Genomic DNA, 12,029 nt, shown 5'->3' with positions numbered 1-12,029 from the left:
AAACATTAGCTGGCGCTGTTTTTCTGTTGCTTTATTACCACTCCACTTTCGGTGTTTAATGCTGCTATAGTATTTTTTTGTTTTGTTTTAGTTTACCTGGGAATAACGTTTTCCTACATTGCCTCCACTGCTGCTCTTCTGCTCTGCCCTTTCAATTATGCGATTTGCTCTATCTGTTTGCTTATACAAATACCATCTTGATGCCACCACCATCCTGTGCGTGCGTGCAGGCTGCGGCGATTGCTGGTAGATTTCTTTAATGTACATTTACAGTCCTCAGGTCAGCTTCTCTATGCTGCGCGCATCTGCAACATAACGGCAACAACCAGCAGATCACGATCAAACTGACGGACGAACCTGCTGCTTACTGCCGTTATTGCTACGCTAACAAGAGTGTATGTCCTGGTGTATCCTTTTTCGATATTTTGTCAGGATGTAAACTTCCCCTGGGGAAAGAAACCGTTCGTTTTTCCGTACGCCCTTTTGTCCTATCAGTGTTTCTCCTCCTAAATCTAAGCAAACTTCCGTGTGCTCTTGTGTCATGATCATCAGCTAAATTGTCTCTTTACAAAGTAGGAGCGAATCTGCGGTAGCTGTGCTTTAAAATACTACCCAAAAAAATGAAACAAACAAACAAACAACACCTTTCAACCGCTTCTTTCCTACGCGATAAGCGCGAGCACAAGGAATTTGTAAGGCGACAAACATCTAATGCTCCCCCTTCTCCATCCGGTGGCAGTAAGTAGGTAATGGTCTCTTGCTAGCGCTCAGTAGCCCAGGACAATCCACGCCGTGCCGCCGTGGCCTCATCCTGTGTGTCATTTGCTGCCGATACCGATCAGCGCCTCATCCATCAGATCGTCGTCGAGTCCGGCGGCGCCGGCCGCGTGCGTCGACGAAGCATTGGAGTGCGGCGAGGCGAACGGTAGCGGAGAGGGTGCGGGCGACTTGACCAGATGCACCGAGACGGAGGCCGGCGACGGCAGGTTGTTCAGGGCCGCGGCACCACCGACGACGTGATTGTTCAGATGGTTGCTGTGGTGGTTGTTAAGTAGATTGTTGGGCGGCGGCGGCGGCAGCACGCCACTCTTGGCGGCCAGTGCCGCTATGAGCTGCTGCGTGCTGGTACTGTCCAGTGGCAGGGACCCGCCGGTGGACGCCGGAGACTGCCCTCCACCAGCGGCGGCACTCATCGCGTTCATCATCATCATCGACGCCATCGAGGCAACGGCGGGCGTGCTGCCGGCCACTGCGTCACCACTATTGCCGCTCCCGCCTCCAATCCCATCCTGGGACGAGTGGGAATGATTCGATATCGTGCTGCTGGGGCGCGACGGAGGGCGCATTAGCGTACCGGAGTCACCATCGTTCGACGCACCGCCAGAGATGGGCGATGGAAACGGGGGCAGCACCATCGAGCTCGTTGTGGTGGGCGTGCCCGGAGCCGAGCCGGATCCGCCACCCGAACGAAACCCGTCTCTGCTGGCGCTCCCCGACAGCATGCCGGGAGAGGCCCGTCCGGCCGTGGGAAACATACTTCCATCGGAGCTGTTCGACTTGGTCTGCAGTGAGCCATCGCTGCCAAACATTTTCTGCACAATGTTAGGCAGCAGCGGATGCAGCCCGGCTCCACCACTCCCACCAGCTCCGGCAGTACCATCGACCGATGCTGCACCCGTTCCCGGAGCCATTTTGTTGCTACTTTTAGCTGCAGCGCCAAGCAGATCGGACAGTAGCCGGGCGCTCGCTTCGCCGGAAGGAGAAGTGGACGAGAACTGCCTGACCGGTGACGATCCTACCGACGGTGCGGCAGTGGTAACGGGCGTCTGTTGCTTCTGTTTCCTCGCCGCAGGATCCTTGGCGCTCTTGGAGCCCGTCTCGCCGCTTTCGCTCGACCCGGTAGAGGCTGTACCGCTGGCGCCACTGTTGGAGCGTGCCGAAAGCTTCGGGATTTGAAACTTTGTGTCAAGCGACTTGGCAAACCCCTCCATGTTGCCCATCGAGCCGGTCGGGTAGCCGAGCATCTTCATGATCGATATCGGGTTGACCAGGGCGGAGGACGATGATCCCGTGCCGGATCCGGTCCCGCCCGTAGCTCCCGTCAGCATCGCTCCGGTAAGCGACGAAGCGGACGATGATTTCGAACGGCCGGACGTGGAGCCGCCCTTCTCCTTCGACGAGTAGGCGGACGATGAGGACGAGCTGGCCGGGTTGGAGGTGGACTTCGGCGAGCTTACCTTGGACGCTTTCATGCCCGTACCGCCGCTTCCGCCGAGCGAACCGAATGAGTTGGACTTTTGAAACGGTGCCTTGGAGGAGCCGGACGTGGAGCTGGTGTAGTGCGGGCTCTTGGTGGACGATGGGAAGGCTCCGCTGAAGGAGGTAGTGTGGTTCGATTGCTGCTGCTGTTGCTGCTGCTGCTGCTGCTTGGACGACACGGGCCCGCTGGATACGCCGGACTTTAGGCCGGATTTGTTGCTCGACTTGGACCCGCTGCCACTGTTGGAGGAGGAGGAGGAGCTTTTGTTCGAGCCCTTCTTGTTCTGGATCGTCAGCTTGATGCCGTCCGAGCTGGGCTTCACCATGTACTCGGACGCTTTGCCGCTGGTCAGAGCCGCCGTCAGCGAAGGTGCACTCGTCACGGAGCTGGATTGAGTTAGGGCTGAAAGGTGTGTGAGAGAGAAACAAGGATTAAAGGATGAATTTGAGGATGAAAGAACGCTCTTGTTCACTACTTACCTGCACCAGCAATCCCCGCCGTGGAGGAAACACAATTGGCCAATGAACTGGTGCCACCCGATGGCAACAAGCCGCTCCCCGACTTGGCCGAATCCTTCAGACCGCCAAACCCGCCGATGTTTACGCCAGTCCCAATGCCACCCGTCCCAGCCGCCAGCGAGGTCGTCTGCTGAGTGATGGTCATTTCCGGCAGTATCAGCACCGCCTCGTCGTCCGCCGATTGGGCCGACTTGAGCTTATCGATCACGGCACTGAGCGAACCGCCCAGTCCAGTGCTGCCGCCGGCGGCCGTGGGGGTTTTGCGGTTTTTTGCCGCCTGCAGTGCCTGCAGCATCGAGCTTGCCGTGGTCATGCCCGGCCCGGGCAGTCCCAGCCCTCCCAGGGCAGCCGCAGCACCCGGGACGGGCCCGGTCAGATCGATCATCGGGGCGACGGGCGAGCTCGAGCCAGCGTCTCCGATCCCGGCCGCCATCGAGATGCTCATCGACGAGCCGGCGGCCAGATCGAGCTGTTTCAGCTTCAAGCTTGAGTTCTTCGAGCGCCCACCCGAACTGGAGCTGGAACTCGAGCCAGCAGCACTGGTCGCGGTGAGCGACGATGAGCCAGTAGCGGTGTTGGCGGTGCCGAACTGAAGCGCCTTTTTCTCCGACCGTTCCTTGTCGCGCTCCTTGGATGAACTACCCGTGGTGGAGATGCTTGCGCCGCTCGTTCCACCACCACCACCACCACCGCCGCCGACGTCTGAGGATTTCGACCCGGGAGAGCTACCGCTGGCCGCGGCCGACTTCAGCGCGGACATACTGGGCTTGCCGCCACCGGTCGAACTACCGCCCGAGTGCAGCGGATGCTTCGGCGACACCGACGAACCATGCTTGGGGCTGTGAAACCCCAACGGCCCACCGCTTCCGCTGTGCTTCGGGCTGCTGTGATGGACCGGGCTGGAGTGTTTCGGGCTCGACTTGCTCGTCGACAGCGAGGAACCGCCCACGCCTCCACCACTGCGGTGCGGGGACGATTCACCCGACGACTTGTACGGCAGCTTGTTGGGCGGTCCCATCGCCGAATCGTCCGTTTTGCGCTTTTTCTTCTTCTCCGATTTGCTCGAGCTGGTTCGCTCCGACGAGTCGGATGTCTTTCGATGGCTGCCGCTGCCACCGCCGCTGCTGGATGAAGATTTTTTAACCGTCGATGAGGAAGTAGCGGTGGTCGAGGATGAACTGCCGGTAGCGTTGCTTTGCGGTACTGCTATTGGCGCGCTGGTGACGCTTGGGGAAGGAAATCCACTCGCTGCCACGGTACCAGCGCTCGTTGCGAGCGGGATAATTTCCAATCCGGAGCCGCTGATCGTTGGGAGAGGTGTTTTCTCTAGCCCAGCACCACCGGAAGGCGATACGACCTTGCTGGCAATGGGCGAAACCGCTCCCAGCGCTGGCTTCCCGGAAGGAGAGCCGAACGACGCTTTCGCTATGGCCGCCACTGGTTGAGTATTGTTTGTCTCGGCGAAAAAGCTGCTCATCTCGGCCTCGACCAGATCCACGCTCTCTTCCAGCTCGTCCGACGCAGCGGACGTGCTCGAGCTGCTCGAGCTGCTGCTCGAGCTGCTGCTCGAGCTGGAGCTGGAGCTGCTCGAGCTGCGGCGCCTCTTCGTCGGCTGCCCGCCGCCAGTGGACCGCTTCGCCGCGTCCGGCTCGAGCGCGGAAAAATCGAGACTCTCCAGCAGCAACGTCCCCGGGCAGGGCCGATCCGGTGCCGGCTCACCGGCTAGCGAACCGCCGGCCAGTGAAAACCCCGCCGAGGACAGAGAAGATAGGGAGGAGGAAGAGGAAGATTGGAGCGGCATCGTGGCACCCGTCGCGGTGTCACCGTCGCCGCCACCCGTCGGCAGGACGCTCGGAGGTTCATTCTTAGCAGAAATCATCGCGTTTGTAGTTGTAGTTCCACCCAAAGAGCTGCCCTTGGCATCGGTCCCCGCCGCCGCCGGGACCGTCTCCCCGAACAGTGGCAAGCCGCCGGTGTCCTCCTCCGTTGCACCGCCGGTTTGCAGCCGCTGCTCGCTGCTGTTTCCTGCACCTGTTGCGCCGGATGCTGCTGCACCCACATCCTGGCTGGTGATCGTGGTGGTGGTGGTGCTGCTGCTGCTGGTGGCACCGCTCGCACCGGCCGCAACCGCCGCCCCAATGTTGGCCTTCTCCGTACCAACAGCGTCACATGCGCCGCCGCCGCCGCCACCACCAACGCTAAGGTTGCTATCACTCTTTGGGCTCTTACAAAAATCCTCCATGCGTCGTTTCTTTGCTGCACCGCCCGCCAACGGTTCCGGCGGCTCCCGGGCACCCAAGCCGCCTGGCGCTCTGCCACCAACGATGCCAATGGCTGCCGCCGCCCCCAATCCACTCCCGTTCCGCTCGGTCAGCATATCACAAAAGTCTAGACCAAGGGAGCCGCCGCCGCTCACCGTGAGACCGTTGCCCTCTCCGTTCATTAGACCGCGCTGCTGCTGGGCGGCGGCCGTCCCGTTCGTTGCCGCACTGCCTCCACCTCCGCCAGCGCCCGAGCCATCCACTGCCGGGCCCGGTCCACCGAGCGACGAGAGGTTGAACCCGTTCATTGTTCCATCGTCCCCTGTGCCGGTTAAACCGCCACCGGCCGGACCCGTTCCATCGCCGCCATTGTTAAGACCCGGAGCAGCACCTCCCGCTCCACCGCCTCCACCTCCACCGCCGTGGCCTCCACCGGCACCTCCCGAAGACACTGTGGAGCTGCCGAGCACGGTCGGTTTGAACTTCTGCTCGTGCTCCTCCTCCCACGCCTTCATCAGCGCTCGCAGCGTGACCGGGATCGACATACAACGCTGCAGCACGGCCGAAATGCGCTCCACCGTATGCTCGTCACTCGTCTCGCCCTCGCTGCAGTAAATGCGCACCGCAATGTTGGCAATGTTCTGCAGATCAAACTCAACCGTGGCCAGCGACTCCTCGTACGGGTGTATCAGCGAGACGGTAATGTTCTGGCAGGACAGGGCACTCACCTCGAACACCAGCAGCCCGCCGGTCGTTCCGTTCTCGATCGTATGTACACTGCCACCGTCCAGCAGCTGCTGCAGTGCGCTCAGCCGTCCGCCACCACCGCCCGGGGCGTTCGTGCGGATGCAGCTCGACAGCAGCTGGTTGAAAACGGCCTGCTGCCGGAGGTAGGTTAAGATCTTGGGCACGTGCTGCGGCTCGGTGAACGGTATGCTGCTCACCATCATCCCGCGCAGCGACGGATTGTCCGTGAGAAAGTAGCAATGATACTGGTCCGGTAGCGACACCAGCAAACCCTTGGCCAGATCCGTCACGCTTCCCGCCGACGCGTGGTGTGCGATCAGCCCGAGAAGCGATCCCGGCAGCCCACCACCACCGGACGAACCTTCGCCCGCCTGCTGCTGTTCGCCCGCTCCACTACCACCAACGATGCCCCTGATCGCGCGCATCATTGCGCTGTTGAGCGGCATCGGTTTGCTCAGCCGCAGCACGAACGTGGCCGGCAGCGAGGTAGAGTTGTGCTTCTCGATCGGCGTGTACACCGGCTGCAGTACGGACGCCGCACTCCCGCTGCCCGCATTCACCACCAGCAGCGGCTGTATCTGCAGCTTGTTCGCGCTGGACGCTTCCAGCACCACCGCCACGCTGCAACCGATGCGCTCCTGGGCGATCAGCTCGGCCGACAGCACGTTCATGGTGCGCGTGGTCAGATCGAGCAGCTCGTACGGTGCCACAAAGTAGGTCAGCCGCATCGGGTGGCCCCCGCGCCGCTTTTGCACCACGCCGAGCGGCGCCTTGTGCAGCTGCGCGTGCACATCCGCGTAGTGCTGCAGCGACAGCGTGTACAGCGTGTGCAGGTCGGTTTCGAGCGCCTGCAGCGCGACGAACGCATTCACCTTGATCTTCTTCTCCGCGTTGAGCTGGTAGATGGAGGCCAGCCCCTCGAGCTGGGTGGTAAAGTCGGCAAAGTCGCCCCGCTGCAGGCAGGCGACCAGCTCGCTGCAGCTCTGCTGCTTCATCTTGCACTCGTGGTGCACCTTGACGTCCTGCACCGTGCCCCCGGCCGGGTCGAGTATGATTTCGAGGTAAAACATGTCGGACGAGATGAACAGGCCGGACGTGTCTTCGCTGAGCTTGAGGCTACAAAAAAGAGAGGGCGCAAATCGTTAGAGCAAAGCACGAAGCAGGCGGTGCTCATCGCCGATAGCACGAACTTACCCTAACTGTCTGGTGAGACAGTCGAGTCGCTCAACCAGACCCTGCCGGGTGGTCACCTTTATGCAATACTGCATGCTGTCGAGCGTTTTCTGTAGATTAGACTTTTCCACCGCGTCTAAGGCGTATCGTTTTTCCTGCGAATTGAAGGGAAAGAAAGAGAACAGTTAAGCAAATCTTTCCCCCTTTTGTTCCCTGTGTCCACTCTTACCAGGAGCGACATCCGCACGGATTTGGACATCTCCTGGAAGGATTTGTACTGAGCCGATTTGGCCTTCGTCCGTAGCCGCTCCATCAGCAGCTCCATCTGCCACGTTTCATGCTTGTCTCCGCCGAGCAGCACCTTCCCGGCCGTTCCCGTGCCTCCAGCGGATGGCCCTCCACCGCCGGGCGGTTTAATGTCGGGCTTGCCGATACCCTTGCCACCACCGGGACCACCGCCGGGACCACCACTACCACCACCACCACCGTTCGCCATCAGTAGGGCCGGAAGACTTCCACCACTGACCGCCGCCGTACCGGAAGCTGACATCGTGTGTGCGTATGCGTGGGTATGATTCTGTATGCGACACACTCTTCTCTCCCTGCTGTTCCCCCCGCTACTCTGATTCCTCCCAATATGCTGCGCAGCTAGGCAGTCCCACTTTTGTTGTCTCTAACACTGCAACGGATGCACACGCCAGTCATCGTCCCGTGCCCGTACCCATTCTCTTCGTCACCATGCGCAAAGTTCACGACAGCCGGACGACACATTTTCCCCACCCGTCCTCGGCAGGCGTTCCGGCGAACCGTCGCAATCCGGTGGCATCTAAAACGATCACTTTTCCCCCATCCCACCACCACCACCGGGAAATGGCTCCGATTACAAAACTTTCCCTTTAATTTCTTCCTCCGGTCACCGTTTCTAGGCGTACACACACACGCACACACTCACTCACTCACTCACGCATACGCTTGGTCGAGCGGGTGCGGGGCGGGAGAGATCCGCACGCAAGTATAGTTTCCCGTTGATCAGAGGAAAATGGCTTGCGATGCTAATTCGGCAGCACCGTGCAATCACTTACGGGAAAGATTTCATTCAACAAATCTTATCTTTCGGTCGCCCCTTTCCACATGAGGGCAACAAACGCGTACACACCGTGGCGACGACTACACACAGAAAACTTCACTGCCAGGTAGCACCCCTTCGTTTTCCCCCAGCACAACTCCTTCCACTCGCACACACACACGCACACGCTCCTCGGCACGACGACCTGCCGCACGTTTCACCGCTTTTTCGCACGCCTTCCCCCACTGCTAGCAGGTTCCTCCGGCCGTATGGAGTGTCCTGCACCGGTCTGCCCACCGTGGGACACAATTTTCACGCACGCGGAACAGAAGAAAGCGCAGAACTTTTCCGACTTGTCGCGACGGACGAGGTAAATAAATGGCTGCCGTCGTCACGATTTCGACCCGTACAACATGGCGAGGGTTTTTGACGTTCGAATATCGCTGCATCTCGCTCATTTTCTCTACCCATCCTTTACTCGTCTACAGTGCTTGTTTCAAAGAGAGCGTTTGTCCATATGCCTTTCGTTGTGTTGGTGACAATTTACGAGCATCGTATACCGGGGTGTGCATGTTCTCGCTCGTTGTGTCATGCCATCTCTTTCGCACATATTAACGCGTGAAAAAACGTAAACAAACTTGGTGGTTGACTAAATTGTATGTGCCCAATTTCGTTCAACTATTTGCATCAGAATCGTTTACAGTTTAGTTCAAATGTAATTAAATAGACGGATAAGGGCCGTAGAAAAGCTGCACAACGCGTAGGACCTCAATTCAAAGAGGCACACGCAAAAATCAGCGTGAGGAAATACCTGTATGAAACCAGATAACCGATAAAAGTTCAATAGCGGCTCTCGCACAACGCCTTTCAAAACCCCTCACAACGACTTTCAAAAACACTCGCACGCGAGGGAAAATCGCACCGATTTGGAGCGTTGGCGAGCTTGCAAACCCGGTTATTGGGGAAACTTGTTGTGTTTACGTTGCTGAGGGTTCAAGAGTTGACAGCTGTTCATTGATCGCTATCTGTTCGTAGTTTTCATCGCGCACTGTTTCGTCGATTATCGATCAAAGTGTAGTCGCAGCCAAAACATTTTTTTTAAATAAAAAGTAGATGAGCTATTAAATTAAAAGTTTGGCTTGTTTTATTACTGAAAATATGTTTAAAATTACACGAAACGTTCACATTGAAGCACCCAGCAATTGTATGCGAAATATGCAACTCAAAGTGTCATCGAGTGAATAGCCCTGTACCCCCAGGAAACAAATTCAAATTACCGGTTTCTAATGCTTTGTGACAAGAGAGGAATTCCGATATAAGTTTCAATTTTCGTAAATTTTATACTTTTTCAAAAATCGAGATTTCCCCAAATGCATATTCAATCTTGGGATGAGTGTACAGAATATCCACAGCGAAAGTAAAACGGTCAAAGGAAACATTGGAAATTACCATGCCGGTAGTTTGCTGGCGTTGCAAATCTGCATTTCACACTCATTTGGTAAGGAATCCTGAAGTTGTACGGAAAATTTCATCATGTCAAACGAAATCGTTTACAAGCGTCGAAAATCTGTTGTCATTCAGGTAAGACCTCCACAAACAAACTTCAGGAACTAAGGATAATGATGATACGATCTCCTGCCGATTTTTTATAGCGAACGAAAAAGAGAACATCGTCCAACGATGATGCATTTGATCGAAGGTACAAGGCGGCTGTTAAGGCCTATCACAACTACATGGAGGGATTAAACCTGATTCTGAAGGAGAAAGGTACGATCTACAATGTTTCTCCCCCTTTTTCCCAGGTTAATACTCATTTCTCTGCATACGACCACATTTTAGAAGCAAAAATTTGCAAAATTCTTCGTAAGCGTAGCACGCCGCTCTGGTTTCAAGAGCTGACCGACGAGCAGTGCGCCATCTGTGACCAGCTGCTCGACGCCATCGCGGACGATACGGATGAGCGTACGTTCCATCGCACATCGGCACTGCTCCGAAAGCTAGGCGTTTATCCGATTTGCCCCAACAGAGTCCTGCGCACCTCGCTGATTCTATGCAATGGGAATGATCTGTCCTTCATCTGGCTGCTGCTCGAGCTACATTACATACGCAGTCCCGGGCAGGACAATAATTCCCCCCGGGCGAAGGATTACACGATCAACGAACGGTTGCTTCTGTCGGCGATTGCTCACCTGGATATGATGACCACGTTGCGAGGATTGGAGAAAGTGCTGCCTCCAAAGAAACCTACGCGTCCGACCTCAGTCGCAGCGAGCGTTGCTGAAACATCCCATCGAAAGTCCCCTTTCCCTCGGACCAAATCTCCATATCTGCAACGGCAAAAGGTGTTCGTAACGGGTTTCACCGTTCCGGTGAAGATCCAACCTCATCGGGACGAATTTCTTGGCCGGTATGCAAAGTACCGCGATCCGGAGCACATTATTCGCAACGAAGAGTCCCGTTGGTTTACGCGGTGCGGAGGATCCCGGCGCAATCTGTACTCCAGCGAGTACTACCTCTCTGCGGACGATTCCCAGTACATGTGTTCGAGCAGCAACTGCTCGATCAACAGTGCCGGTGCGGTCGTGATGGACCTGTTGAATGACCACATCCGTAACATGGTGGCACGGGTTGAATGTTGCCAGATGCTCTGCCCCAAACACCACCAACTGGATGAGCAAGGAGCGAAGGTGTTGGAAATACTGCAGCGAAACACATCCGCTAAACAGGTGCTGATGCAGGCGGTTCGTGCCCAGTGTGTACAGTGGGCCGACGAGGAGCAACAGAACGACGCCAAACGCCAGGTGGAGAGTTTGCTGAAGCGCCTGGCGGACGAGGCGGTAACGATGGCGATCCTGGAACCGACCAGCGATTGTCCCGAGTGTTGGGAGCGCTTCGAAGTGCAGAAGAAGATGCTGAAGGGACAAAAGTGTAACTGCACAGAGTCGGAAGGTTCGGACACGCTGGTACCGGAGTCGATGGCCAATGTGGACCAGCGTTACTTTAAGTTCTGCGACAAACCAGTTCCGTACGAGTTTGATCATGATACAATATTTTACGGAGATGAGCGGGTTGAGCCCACGTGTCCGATCAAGTGTGCCATACAGCGTGCGCTCGGTGTGGACCAAACCGGCCGGATTAAGGACACGGACATTGACCAAGCGATCGAGCGGTTTGCCAAGATGACGTGGGAAGAAGAGGTGAAACATTGGCAGGAACGGACCAAGGCAACGGATGATGACCACGAATCGCCATCGGTGACGACGGATCCGCTGGACGTTAAATACATCGAGGCGACCGATGGGACCGATCTACAGGATCTGTTGAAGGTAATGACAGGGGTTTCATCGCCTGTTCTGCCCTATCCCAACACTTTTTTTTTTAATTCTTTAACAGCGCGCTCTTCGCCGGCTAACCGAAAATCCAATGTACCTGTTAGCTACCTTCCCTTGCGTCGATCGGCTACCGATCCTGCAGGCCTGGATTCGGGATCGCTACGACGTGCCGATCGATCCGCGGGAAAGGGAAGCTGCGCTGCTGGAAAGCAAACACTTCTGGAACTATCTCATACCGCGTGCCACTTCCGTGCGCTGGCCATCGCGCAAGGATACTGGACTGCAGCTGCAGGTTAACTGGAACTACAAAACCAAGCTGGAAACGACGGTATGTGGCACTGTCCGTTTAAAAACAGATTAATGTAACTTCCCGTTTTGCAGGCGGCCAGTTTGATGTACAAATTTTACCGAAAGTTTAAAAACGTTCAAATACAAGAGGGACGCATCTGGTGGACGAGCATGGTGCCGTACCATTCCGGGCCGGACAGATTCCGGCAGACGTTTTCGGCCTACTTTCCCAACTGTGAGCCGGCCATGGTACCGCAGGTACGTCCGTGGCGTCCATTCCAGTACCGAGTGATGCCAACGGCGAAGGGTACGAACAGCAGAACCAGATTCTAAGCCATTTCGAGTTTGAATTGAAAGTAGAGCATTCGTCGCACGAAAAAAATG

General features: G+C 56.7%; 2 protein-coding genes across 2 annotated transcripts; one reads left to right on the top strand and one right to left on the bottom strand.

The window, feature by feature from the left end:
• Positions 1-356: 356 nt before the first annotated feature.
• LOC1280472 (mediator of RNA polymerase II transcription subunit 1) lies at positions 357-8,432 on the bottom strand. The gene is made up of 4 exons (XM_061654524.1): positions 7,189-8,432; positions 6,981-7,114; positions 2,740-6,902; positions 357-2,662 (listed from the first exon to the last, which is right to left on the bottom strand). Exons 1-4 carry the CDS (start codon positions 7,507-7,509, stop codon positions 819-821), a joined length of 6,462 nt encoding a protein of 2,153 aa, XP_061510508.1. The 5' UTR covers positions 7,510-8,432; the 3' UTR covers positions 357-818.
• A 990-nt stretch (positions 8,433-9,422) lies between these two features.
• Positions 9,423-12,027, top strand: LOC133394120 (uncharacterized). Its single transcript, XM_061663130.1, has 5 exons — positions 9,423-9,606; positions 9,678-9,792; positions 9,865-11,351; positions 11,419-11,685; positions 11,739-12,027. Exons 1-5 carry the CDS (start codon positions 9,559-9,561, stop codon positions 11,976-11,978), a joined length of 2,157 nt encoding a protein of 718 aa, XP_061519114.1. The 5' UTR covers positions 9,423-9,558; the 3' UTR covers positions 11,979-12,027.
• The last annotated feature ends 2 nt before the right edge of the window (positions 12,028-12,029 follow it).

This window comes from Anopheles gambiae, chromosome 3, assembly GCF_943734735.2.
Source record: "Anopheles gambiae chromosome 3, idAnoGambNW_F1_1, whole genome shotgun sequence".
NCBI classification, from domain to species: Eukaryota; Metazoa; Arthropoda; class Insecta; order Diptera; family Culicidae; genus Anopheles; species Anopheles gambiae.
Note: the sequence above shows the minus strand (reverse complement) of the source record. Positions and strands in the feature narration are given on the sequence as shown.